We start from the raw sequence: 13,269 nt of genomic DNA on the forward strand, positions 1-13,269 counted from the left end.
ATAAAATTTTGAGTCATTAGACTGGATACATTTTCCCAGAGCTTTGTACTGCTTTTAAGTAAAATAACTTAAAGTATGACAAAGCCTTTTATGTTGCTATTTTTGTTTAGTAAAAGCAGTAAAGAATATTTTACTAAAGACCTCAAAGCTCCCTTCTTTTTGGCTTCTTACTCGGATCCAATGTTCAGATTCAATTACATACATAGGGATTAAAACACCGAGTCTGGCTTTGTGAGATGCTTTTCCATGCCCTTGAGGAGGAGCTTTTTTTCTAGTTGTATGGACACCTCATGAAGACATAAATAACAAATCAATATAGATGATAATACAAAATACAACACAATATATCATGGACCTAGTTACCAAAATAGTCAGATGGGTAATATGTTCAAATAAATTCATAGGAGGGGAGAGGATATGAACCAATCATTGAAGAATATGGGTGACCCATTAAGATAGAGGGCATTTTGTAGGAGAATAATGACATACACAGAATCCTGAAAGCCAGAAAGGAAGTTGCACAGAAACTGGCCAAGGCCTGACTATATTTTGACAGCAACTCTCTGGACACTGATGTCATAACCGTGCAGAACTGCTAAACCTATGGTTGCAGAAAAATTAGGTAATATGGTCCATAGTATGTCAGTATGACTTTACAGTGCAGGAAAAGAGCAGAGCACAGTGGTGAGATAGGAAAGTACTACAATAGGCCAAGTGTTCTTGTGGAGAAAGAGTTTGAGTTATCAGTAAACATGATCCCAGGCATGTCAGAGAGAGGGGCAAGTAGGAAGATATATCGATGCAATCCCTGGTCTGGTATGCAGGATTGACAAGGATATTTTAAATATTTTTTTAAAAAAGGAATGTGAGTCAGGAAGGCCTACCCAACATAGGAGAGAAAAACATTGAATTTTCCTTCTGATGAGCTAATGGTAGTTAGGGGAGAAAAATGGAATGTCCAATACGGGGCTGGAGATGTAGGAGTTCAACCCTGGAGAAAAGGCCAAGGTTAAAGATTGTGGAATCATTTAGAAGAGTGATTCTAAACCATGAAAGAGCTTGGCCCAAGACACATTTGGCAATGCTGATAGATGTTTTGGTTGTCACAGCTAAGAAGGATGCTACTGTTGTTGTTAATTAGTCTACAATGCCCAGGACAGCTCCTCACAACAAAGAATTATCTAGACCAAAATATTAATAGTGCCAAGTGTGAGAAAACTTGACATAGAGAAGAAGGATTGCTAAATCCTTCAGAGAATTAGCGCCCAGCAAGGAAGGGCATATAAAATAATCAGTCATTAGGTGAAGGACCACGTTTAAGGGATATCAGTAGGAAGTGGAACAACATGGAATGCAAAGAAACAAAAAGGAGTAACATGAACCAGTGTGGCCACTCATTTATTCAACAAATATTTATTAAACAACTGTTATATATGAGGTACTATGCGCTGGGGCTCCTACACTGTCCTCATGGAGCTTCTGTTCTAGTGGAAACTGACAGTAAGTAAATAATGGAGATAGTGGAAAATACTGTGAAAAAGGCAAAAAATGGGATCCAGTAATAAAGAGGGACTGCAATGGGGGTAGGGATGTGAAGGGCTGAGAACGCTAATAAGATATAGGAACCAGTCCCAACAAAAACAGAAATGAATCTGTCACTGTTTCCAAAGGGCAAAGAGGCTTCAGGGAAGATGAGAAGTGGCAAAGACTGTCAAAAGCTCCAACAGAAGTGTTTTTGCTTTAGTTAATTAAAAGTCTATCTTGACCATTTAAAGCTGCAGTTTTAATAGATAAAAATATAAAAATAAAAAACCAATTCTGAATCGTTTAATCTTTTGTGGGAGAAAAAAATTAGCTTGGGTTTTGGGAGATTTGAAGCAGTACTCTGGGAAACCCCAGCAGGGTACTGTCGGGATGTGTCAACCACTTGCTCTTCTCAACAATTTTCTCCACAAAAATTAGACACCCTCACTCTCCACTCAAAACAACACTGTGATGGAACGCACACGCTAATATTAATCATACCTTTTCTTTCTTTTCTTCCCCAGGCTTCACAAGGCTTGCTGCTCAAGCAGTATCTATTGTAATCAGCAAGTTACCTACGGTGATTGCATGTTTGCCTCCCCCAATTAAATACTTCTTTTTTCTGTCTGAGAGAAAAATGTCAAAAAACTTTGTTGAATTGAAGAAAGCTGGCCTGCTTGTCTGGAACTTGATTGTAATTATATGTCGGATATTTGAGGATGGAAACACTGTGGAACTTTTAACAGGTGCCTTCCTTGACAGATGGAGTAAAGAGAAACTGGGTTTAATCTGCGAGTGTTTGAAAAGCATTGTGGGAGACCAGACAAGTAGTCCTAATCAAATGACCCATAAGGTCACCCAGAACATTGAGCAGCAGAAACCAAACTGGATTGAATGCCAATTGTCGAAAGCAAGGAAACTGAGCACCGAATGGTAAAGTGATGTTTTTCTTTTGCTGCATTTCAACAAATACTTTCATAACAACAAAATTACCAATGAACGGAACAAAATATTGCCTGATAGGCAACAGCAGTCATTTTACTGACTTCATGGGAACTTTGATTAAAAAGAGAAAAAAGATAAATATTCCATTAAAAACTGGATTGTTCGTTGTCCTATTAAAATTTGAACCCTATTGATACAATGGAACATAATACCACTTTAGTCACCATCTAAGGTTTCTGATTAAAAGGAGGGTAGTTAAAGCCAGGAGAATTTGGTTTCACTCCTTTTCAATGTGCAAACAGGTAACTAACTAGTGGATGGCCTAAGGCACTTTGTAAATGGATTGGGCATGGAGATTAAATTAAGAAGGAATTAATGGATATAAAAGGCTTTTTATTGCTTTCTGTGTACCTGATTGTCAAAAAGGTACACATTTTTCATCTGGTAATGTAGGAATCCCAGAGGGCGACTGGGGCATATCACACTCAAGCTATAAACACACCCAGCTGTTTCGGTATGAAAATGTCAGCCTTCTCATAGGTTCACCAAGAGCTGAGTGATTTGTGGTACTGAAAAGATTTTTAAGGGTCCCTGATGAATTTAAATATGTACATAGAGTCGTCCTGCCTTAAAATTAGTCTTCAGTATAGAATTGCATGAATTGATAAAGGAATTACAGTTCAGATGGTGAACAGATCACTGTCAAACCCCCTTTCTTTACACCAGTTATACCCACTGTTCCCCATTATCTATAATATATTCATGTTGCTAGCAGATTCTATTAGAACTACGTGCCTGAAATGACAACAAGTTGTTTGTTGATAGATAGAGCTCAGAATTCAGATTCAGATGGAAAATACTAATCCTTTGTATGACTCATATTGTACAATTTACCCAATCTCTCAAAGCTTCATTTTCAGTGATAATACCAAGTTGACAGAACTATTTTGAAAAATTGACCAAGTTCTGAGCCTTAAGCTAAGAGGAATAAGTATTTGCTATTTGTAAATTTTGTTAAAATGCACTGCACTTCCGATTAGTATTGTAACAACAAATTCTCTGTACTAACTTATAGTATGCTGTCAGATTAGTTTATATTAAAGTGTGAACTGGACATTAATCCACATGGGAAAAGTAAGTAATCATGATTTTCCAGGTCTTATCATACTAACTTCTAGAAACTTACTTCTGGAGTGTTCCATGGTTGGGAATGGCAACAGCAGTCAGGCCATGCTCAGTAGCCTTGACAGTGACCATCTTAATCTTTACATTTGCATGCAATACCAGTTTACAAGCTTGACTCCAATGACTAAAAGATTTAAGTCACTATCCATGCCCGTAGTTATAAAAGGGAGAGAAAAAGAAGAGTAGAAAGAGTAGGTCAAATTATAATTACAAAGTTAAAGTTATGATGCTGCTCATTTAGGAACCCTCTGTCAGTAACAGTTGAAAATAATATAGCAGCACTACATAAGTCACCCATAAGTCATTTTTTTTCTTTTAGAGGTGATTTTATTGTATTTCATAAACTGTACCAACATACCTGGTATCTCCTATAGGAGGGAGTTGTTTCAGTAACATGTGACTGATTTGTTGTTACAACATACACCCAATATGAAAAAAAAAATTCCTGATTTTTTAAAAATGCTTTACAACCCTCTAAGGCTCTGAGTATATATTAAATATATACACAATGTAGTGTCTTTCTCAATTTCTCCAATGGCGTAAATATACAAAAGTGCTATTCTAAAGTTTTTTATTGCATTTATTTTTGAAAAGGAGTTACATTTGATTTATCAGCTCACTTAAGGTAATCTCTTATAAGATTTGGTCACTTTAGAAATTTTTCTTTACTATCATTTCAATTTGATTATCTATTATACAAATCAGCTTCCACCTGTATGTATTTCTCACAAATTTTTTATCACTTACTTCATAGATGTATATCATGAGGAAAATGTATTTCAAATCACATTGTTTGGAGGGTTGCCTTGGCTTGCCATACTTTTTTTCAAGTGTGAGAATGTAAGCATTTCCATATAGCTCTTCTGATAAGATAAATGAAATCTTAATTCCCCATGAAGATTATCTTGGAATACACAATATCATTTAGCTACATTTCTTTCACTTGTCTCCCAATTTGACTTTGATTTTATGGAAATTGTGAAAATAACTGCAGTGGAAAGGTGACAGCTGTAAGCATTGCTTGTCTTGCATACTGCCTGGAAGCATTACTATTCATTAAAATAACCTTCACTTTGTAGTAACACTCAAGCTGTAAACAGTCAACTTAGATTCTGGAGAACACACAGCCCCAAAAGTAAAGCAATGTCTGTCTTTGCAAAGTAATTTGTCGAGTTGAAGATTATTGTTTTTCATCATGGTGACCCTGACTTGGCTGGCTGGGTGCATATACAGATTAAGATTAATGCAGTTATTCCTTGGCTAAGGTCTGCCTCTTTCAGGGCACATTCTCCCTAATGACATGATTGATAGGCAGTCCCAAATCCAGAGAGGAACTCATTAATCATAGCATTGACTGAATCCAATCATTTGCTTCACCTGCACAGTGATGGACAGGAAAGGATACAATTCAGAGGCTGACACTGAGACACTCCTTTGTCAGAGAACCTCAACTTTTTCAATGTCAGCAACCTGACAAGAAATTTTGCTTGCAACCTGTATGTAACTTCAAAAAGATATTTGCAAACTTCTTTTATTTCAACAATGTCTTTTTTTTTTCCTTAAAGAGTATTCTAGCTAATGACTATCTCCAAGAATAGTATTTGTTGTGTGTGTGTGTGTGTGTGTATATATATATATATATATATATATATATATATATATAGGGAAGACTTATAGTATCCTAAAATTCTTTTTTTAAAGAAGGATTTTTGAAGCTACATGTGGAAGTAATATAAAAGTTAATGTCCAGCAGCTGGGTATCATTTGGTTCAGTCTTCAGGTCAGTGGCACTGACTCTTAGCAGAACTAATTTTATAATCATGGCAAAATCTCAGTAATGAACTGCAGTATATAGCTGATTACACCACAGCAAATTTCATTTCATCTGGGAAACAGTGGAAAACCATTTATTTTCTTAAGAATACTTAGATTGCAAAAACTAACATTGTCCTCATAACAATTGTAATGAAAAACTTTATAAGGTATATATAAGGTGTATGTTGAATTTCTTTTTCTTTTTTACACTGGTATAGTTTGAGATTTTTTAATACGTCATCCCTGATAACCATACCAATAATGTTTAATATCAATAATAGGTATATGAATTCATATAAAAGAAATGTCTCACAAATATAATTAATGGGGTGCTAATCTACCTTCTTTTCCTGGAGGAGTGACCGTCGTGTCTTTACCATGAAGAGACAGGGGTATATGTGTTTAAAAAGCAACAAGTGTCGAGGCCAATATAAAATGCCCATTGGTGAACTCACCACCAGAAAGGACTCAGTGTATAGTCACCCCCTTTTGACACTTTAACTAATCTTTCCTATGTTCTAAGAGAGTTGTAAAGAGGAATCCAGAAAAGACAGAATACCAAGCTATTTCTGACATTCAAGATATTTCTCCTCCATAAAGAGAAAATACAAATAATTCCTTACATGTTCTTAAAAAGAAATGTTTTGTTTTCATCCCCTGATTATAGCAATTTCAACAATTTCAGTAATGGGAAAATGTTTTATAGATAGGAGTATAAATGCAATAAAGAAATGTGTTAAAAGAAGCAATTCAATTTTTAAAAATGCTTTCAGGTGCTTAGTTCTAAGGCACTGTTGATGCGTGCAGCAGCGGTTTGGCGAGGCTGCCTGTTTGAGCGAAGTCTTTATGGTTGCTTTGAATGTGAGATTTACATCCAGTCTGCACACTCAATCTCTTTGATTATTTTCCATATTTACAGTTTTTCACCACTGATACTTCTGTGCTTTCTTTGCATTTAGTGCATTTATGGCAAGAGAGAAAAGCACAGCCTCAGAAGAAGGAGATACTGCTCTTGAACTGACTGAGCAGAAAATAAACATGATGGTCCTGGATATCTGCCACAAACCAGGTGGCAGCGAGTACCTGAGGCAAATTTATCACATCATGCGGCTCAATGAGGTAGGGAAAAGGCCTTTTTACCGAGCAATTAGGTGTGTACTGGCCTGAGGCAGCGTCTGCTGGCAGCTAAGGGTTAGTCAAGGAGGTGATAATACTTCTTAAAGTCAATACCAAACTCAATATTGCATTATTAATAGAATCTATTCAGCCCAGGCTGTTCTGCATTTGTACAGCAAAGGCTTCACTGAAACAATGTAGGTTTTATTTATATGGTTTTAAACAGTAACACAGCTCATAAACTCAGTTTAGTTCTGAATTGTATAGACTAAAGGTGTAGCTTGGGAATTGTGTGTTTGTGGCCATTATGTTGATGTTAAAGTCTTGTGTTTGTGAAATGAAGAATTTTCTAAAGAGAGCTGTAGTTCTTCTGGAGACAGCCTACTTGTGTTGATGAAGTTGGAGGTTTCTTATACAATGAAAAAACTTGAGAAGAATATTGAAATATATTCTGCAGCAAGGAAATTAACCCAAGAAGGTGCATGAATGCATGGACACTGGATAGCACTTCGGTGTGCTTGTTCCCTTTACTCTGGGTTAAGCCTGTGGTCTTGCATGTTGCTGGCTATTGAAGGAAAAATATAAAAAACTGGAATGTATTTCAGTTCTTTACTTGAAACAATCTGTTTGCTTAGCCAAGTTTTAAATTTCATTGTATGTATCTGAAATAGAATGTCACATCTATGAATAAGAATTACATTTATATTTGCAAACATGCGTGTATTTTTGAATAGTAAAAATTACATAATAATGAATAAGGTGAACCTATAGTTTTTATCTCTGTGAGAGAGATCTTAAAAACCTTAAGTTTCTAGGGAGTGAATTCTAGCATAGCCTATTATAATTCACTTCTTATGTGCAATATATATAAATATATTTCCCACTATTAAGTGAAATTAACACAAATTAAATTGGATATTTAGTGGTGGTTAGTCACCTGCTAGGTTCAGGAAGTCCAGAGACACATTTCCCTTCTAGAAATATGGAACTTGGAGGTAGTGGTTCTGAACATGTGTGCTATGGTATCTTCTGTCATTAGACTCCATTACATTTTGATCAATTAAGTCCAAAGGCGTGATTTTTCTTTAACTACAATCGACTGTGCTTACTGTTATGGCAATGTCTATCAGATGCTGTGTCAAGCTTGGTAGTTTATTGTGCTGAGTGATGGAGCTACAAGATAAGGGACTGTTGTGCCAGCAAGCACAGGACAGGTTGACATCGGTTGGGGTAGATTGATAAAGAAAATCATGGAGCCCTCAGTGGACTTTTCAGACTTTAATGCTCTCAGAGAGTCAGGTACTCAGGCACACTTTGCTAGGCTGGCATTCAAGGAGGCAGGCGTGCACCAGGCAGGGGTTAAGCTGGGAGGCAGTTAGACAAGGAGTCTACCAGTCTGCCCCTCCCCCCTCAATTACCTTTATCTCTTTTGCTGGGCTTTTTCTGGTGTTCTCTCTAACTCATCATCTCTGGTCATGCCAGTTGTCCCCTCCATAGCTTGTAGCTGGTCTCTAGGCTCAGGTGTGCACACTCACATATACATGCACACCACGCTCCAGGTGTCCATAATAAGACATGTATGCCCCGCACCCATGCTCCCAAGTACCACTGCTAGGCCATGGCATTGACCTCAGAAGCTGCTTGTGGGTATTTTACCACCCCCCACCAGTGCCCCAGTGGAGCTAAGGCAGCAGGCAGAGGCCAGCAGTGGTGGCTGAAGGCAGGTGGTTCTTCTACCAGACTGCACCAAGGCATAGGGCCCCAGTGGGTCATTTCCCCCAACTGCAGTCAATAGAGAGGCCTGTGGATTTGATGCCTGGAGCATAGAATGCACCCACCAGATAAGCACTATGAGCTGATTGGTAGGTTCAATCAGTCATAGGCTTGAAGATGGTCCAATCAGAATTGTAGGCGAGGGATTGGGGGATGCGTCTGAAAGAGCATTTAAGGCAGGGCAGGCACCTTTTGAGTCTTGGTTCCTGGCTTTAGAAGAGAGATGCGCCAACTCTCAGACTCTCACAGAACTTTGTTCCTGACTTCAAAAGAAGAAAGGTGCACCTAGAAGCTGACTTGCAAAGAAAGAAAAGAAGCTGAAGAGATTGGCAGAGACTGGGGCCTGCCTACTTTAGCCCTGCCTCTGAAATTACCTGGAAGTAGCGCCAAAGGCCCTGGGTCTGGTGTCTCAAAGAGCTGTTTGTTGTTGGTGAGGGTCAATAACTTACAAAGAACTGTATCATGGCGTGTCTTACACTGCCCCCTAATAATCAGCACTACTGGCCAGTGCTGCTCAGCACTGTTGATGGATGACCACTCTGTTGTCTGGTCACCTCTGAGAAGTGTCACTTGTCAGATATTGCCTCCCGGTGCTGCTGCCTCCATCGTTGTCCCATCCGGCATCCAGTGGTCCAGTGCTGGCCGCCCGACCCTCTGACTGTTGCTGTGGGTTGGTTTGCAGTCATCTCAGTGGCCCCCGCCTGTAAGTGCCTCCAGCTGCCTGTAAGCTCCAGCCCTCATCCATAGGACAGTGCCACCTTGGATGAGTGGCCTTTTGGAGGCAACTTTTGGCACTGTGAACTCTATCTGGGGTGAGATATCTGGCTACTTGTGGCCTTAAGAACGCTCCCATTTTAAAAATAAATCCGTCAATTGCTATTCCCTGGTTTGGCTGTTGTGCACAGGTGAGAACCCACAGATATACCTAATTTCCACCTGGTTACAGGCTTTTGAGTCACTATAGCACCCCTATAACCCATTTCAAAGTTATAGTGTGATGCTTGTTCCGTTGGTGAATAGCACTTAGTTTTTAGCAGCTTGAGGTGTTTTGCTAAGTACAGTAGATCCTTGAACAACTGGGAAGCCAGTTGGTTGAATACCTGAATGTAGGAACAGTTCATGCAGGGAGGGGATAACTGTAAATTATAGGTGGGTTTTCAACTGTTAAATTCAAGGATGCCCATAATTTCCATGTTGTTCAAGGCATTTAAAATACAGAGAAGGAAGGGCTTACTGCTACAATCCTAAGTGAGGGGGGAAAATGGGTATGCTATTTACAGAAGGCAAAGTTATGACACAAAATTAATTTTAAACTATTTATCTTTGAGGATCAGATAAAACCAAGCCAATAACAAATCTTAGAAACCTGGCAATAAAATTGAGGTAACCAGAATGGGGGAAAGTGGGGAGAACAAAATGAGAAGAGGACTCAATGGACTATGGTGAAGGACTGTGTGCACCTTGGTGAAAGGTGTGGAGCGGGGACATATATCTGAAGTATGTTGTAATTCCTTTCCAGTTTTTGTCTCAATTAAAAAAAAAATGAGATAAAGGTAAGGTATATGAGCATAAAAGTCCAACTTACAGTTGAAGGTGCTGGACATGAGCACAGATGAGTAAAGTCATGATTATAGGTTGTGGGCTTCAGTGAGTGAGACCGTGAGCTTGTCAATGAAGAAAAAGAGAAAAACTGAGTAAGGAAAGAAACTTGTGTTTACACAGGGAAGATATTCCAGGTAGGATGCTCAAAGGATAAAGAAATATACTAGGTAAGCAGTAATCTGATTAGTTAGTAACCAATATCACGGAAAACCTGAGGCTTTTAATTTTTTTTAAAGATTTATTTATTTATTCATACAGAACTGGGGTACAGGCCAGAGATGCGAAGGGTGAGAGGATTCACCAGGAACAGAGTGGGGAGCAGAACAGACAGATCAACGAAGGACACTGCTGAGGGGAGCAGCGGGCGGGTCAGGAGAGGTCTGCCACGCCATGTGGATCTCCTCTGAGGCAGGCGGGGATCGAACTCATGCGGAATTGGCTTAAGCTTCTTAGTGCAGTGCTTTCACCCGCTGCACCACCAGGGAGGGCCAATTTAATTTTTTAAAGATTTATTTTTGCATAGAAGTACTGAAGTGTAGGCCAGAGGTGCAGGGGGTGAGAGGATGCACCAGAGACAGTGTAAGGAGCAGGACAGGCAGATCTACTGACATCCACTGCTGAGGGGAGCAGTGGGCGGGTCAGGAGAGGTCTGCTGCACCATGTGGGTCAGCGCCCTAGCCAGCCAGGGATGAAACTCAGGCCCTTGTAGTGACAGCACTGAGACTTACTCCGTATACCACCAAGGAGGCCCCAACCTGAGGCTTTTAAGAAAAGGGGGGAAACAAGTATGTAGCAGAGAGTCAGAGAAATTAACAAGGGAGAAAATACCATTGTATTAACTACCTGAACAGACACTTTTCTCCTTTAAATTGTGGGGACAAAAGAATCAAAATATATCCAATAAGGGGAAAGTCAGTGAGAAAAGATGTTGTCTAAAATAAAGCATTTTTTTATGAATGTACATTATTTTTTAAGATTTTACTTTCAGAAATAATGATAATTTTTGTTTCTGTTCAAAAATCGAAATCCAGGCATATTTTCTAATGACTTTGTCATTGTCTGATATTTAATGTGCACATTTGTGTAGGAGAGAGAGAGAGAACAGAGTTTCCCTTTCCAAAGAGCAATGAGCTCTTTAGAACTTTTTTCATGAGGGGCAAGTTTGAGAAATGACTGTTGTTGGGAAGTAGTGATTTTCCTACATCCAAAGAACCTTAGGATCTGAAATTTGCTTTCAAAGGTGAATAGTGAGCATTTCTATTTATGCTGTTAGAGAGGCATAGGGAAAGCACAGTGATCTGGGCCCAGCTCTATTGTTTCTTGCCCAGATTCTACAGCTTACCCCAGCATGACCTTAGATTGGTGCCTCCACCTGTTAGAGTCAACCGTTGTAATGTGGTGTGGGGTAGAGCTTCTCAAACTTCCACATGCCTAGCAATCTCTTTGTTAAAAAGAAGATTATGATTTGGTGAGGTTTGAGATTCTGCGAGTCTAACAAGATCCCGGGTGAGGCAGTTTCAATTGGTCAATGCTGTAGACTTTGAGTAGCAAGAATATCCCAGATGACCTCCAAAGGCCTGGTTAGTTTCAATCTTTTGAATTTAGTCATTGAGTCCTAACTGTAACTTAGAAGACTATATTATGACAATCTAAAAGCCAAGAGGATACTTATCTAGTTTTACTTTAAAAGGATGGCATGTTTATTAAAAGTAGGCATTTGATAACTTGGAAAACATTCATCATCTCAATTTGTTGTCTTTCAGAAAGACTACTATAAAAATAGCTTTGAATTGTTTACCGTATTTTTTTTTTTTTTGTGGGTAGATTGGTGTTTTTGCCTAGGCTGCCAATGGAGAATTCAAATGACATATTTTGAGTTTCTAGTCAACCTTGATATTTTTCAGTCCACAACATGAAAATTGAATTTGGGAGCTTGTGTTATAATTAATTCTACATAGAGTGAAGCTGCGTACAGTGAAATATCAAAGTACTTTGCGCTCTGCTGAGTACAGAGTAGGTAGCAACTACACATAATGAATGAATGAGCAATCTTCTACTGTGAATAATCATGCACCTGAGTTAAGTGTTGGTAACCAGACATGTTAACACATGAACCAGTAACAGGACAATGCTTATTAAAAAGATTCTCACATACCCAGCATACATTCATTATGTAAGTGTTTGTAAGTGGTTTTCTAATCTATCCTATATATTAGGTGAACCTGTTTGTGATGGGTTTATTGCAATCCTGATTGGTACTTTGCTATGTTTCTTCTGAAAATGTATTCTGTCCCGAGGCAAGTAATACACTGTAATCTAGCAAATGTGCTGAAAGGGTAGATTTTGATATTGATCAGCTTATTTTTAAAGAGAATATATGCTTCTCACCATCATGACTTGTAATTTTTTTTTCCTTGAAGGAGTATTTAAAAGAGCAGCTGTTTTCTATGAGTGGTTCAGAGGGAAAGCTATTACCCATCAGACCTTTAAATATGACCTTGAGGAGTGTGGAGGATCAGCCTTCTTCCTTTAACCCTTTCCATGTGTACAAGGTGTTCAGTGAAAACATGCTCGATCAGGTATGTGGAAATTAAATGGTAAATTTAATTTAAATGTATTTCTTTATACAAGTAAGATAAAGGCTTGTTCTTGTTTGTATGGTTTGCACAAATTGACTTTGAAAGTTATTTTACCTTCTTTCTATTTGTCAAACTGATTCATATGTTTGGTCTGCAAAATTTAACTTTTGACCTGGTCAGTTCATCGTGGCAGAGGGAACATCTGTTAGGCTATGTCTACAGAAGGCCTGAAGTACCAGGCATTTCATAACAATCCTCCCCTCCTTGCCAGAACTCAGCCGCCCAATATGCAAACTCACAAAACACCTTGCAATCTTTGACTATTTAATTTTTGAGGTAAATTGTAAAATCATTTAAAGTATTTCTAAGTAGTGCATGGAGTTCCTATTGTAAGTGGCATGAGATAAATTTGCTTTTTTACCACCCAAAAAACATTCCTGAATTTTAATGAATTTGCTCCTCATATTAAAGTCAGGATATTTGGAATAAAGTCAGAGTGATAAATACCACACATTTTTTAATGTCAGATTATGCCATTGTTTAAGGTGCATGTTTCAGTGGTTGCATTCAAAAGATCATCTTTATTTCAAACTATTTAAAATCTAAAGTTGCAGTGCCTTTTCCTGGATGGCTCTCGACAGCCTATTTGAAGTAACTGGAGAGAAGAAAAGAATTGCCTGACCTAGAGTGCTAAGGAAAATAAGAATTAAAACAATGGCCTAATTGGGGA

General features: G+C 38.5%; 1 protein-coding gene across 1 annotated transcript in view; it reads left to right on the plus strand.

The window, feature by feature from the left end:
- LOC101622315 (uncharacterized protein KIAA0825) overlaps positions 1-13,269 on the plus strand; it is a 183,070-nt gene that overhangs the window by 4,887 nt on the left and 164,914 nt on the right. The window contains exons 2-4 of the mRNA XM_012721758.1: positions 2,271-2,457; positions 6,429-6,588; positions 12,381-12,539. Coding sequence (XP_012577212.1) covers positions 2,271-2,457; positions 6,429-6,588; positions 12,381-12,539 — 506 coding nt within the window. The remainder of the gene's footprint in view (positions 1-2,270; positions 2,458-6,428; positions 6,589-12,380; positions 12,540-13,269) is intronic.

This window comes from Condylura cristata, unplaced genomic scaffold (genome assembly GCF_000260355.1).
Source record: "Condylura cristata isolate star-nosed mole 26May11 unplaced genomic scaffold, ConCri1.0 scaffold00007, whole genome shotgun sequence".
Classification (NCBI taxonomy): Eukaryota; Metazoa; Chordata; class Mammalia; order Eulipotyphla; family Talpidae; genus Condylura; species Condylura cristata.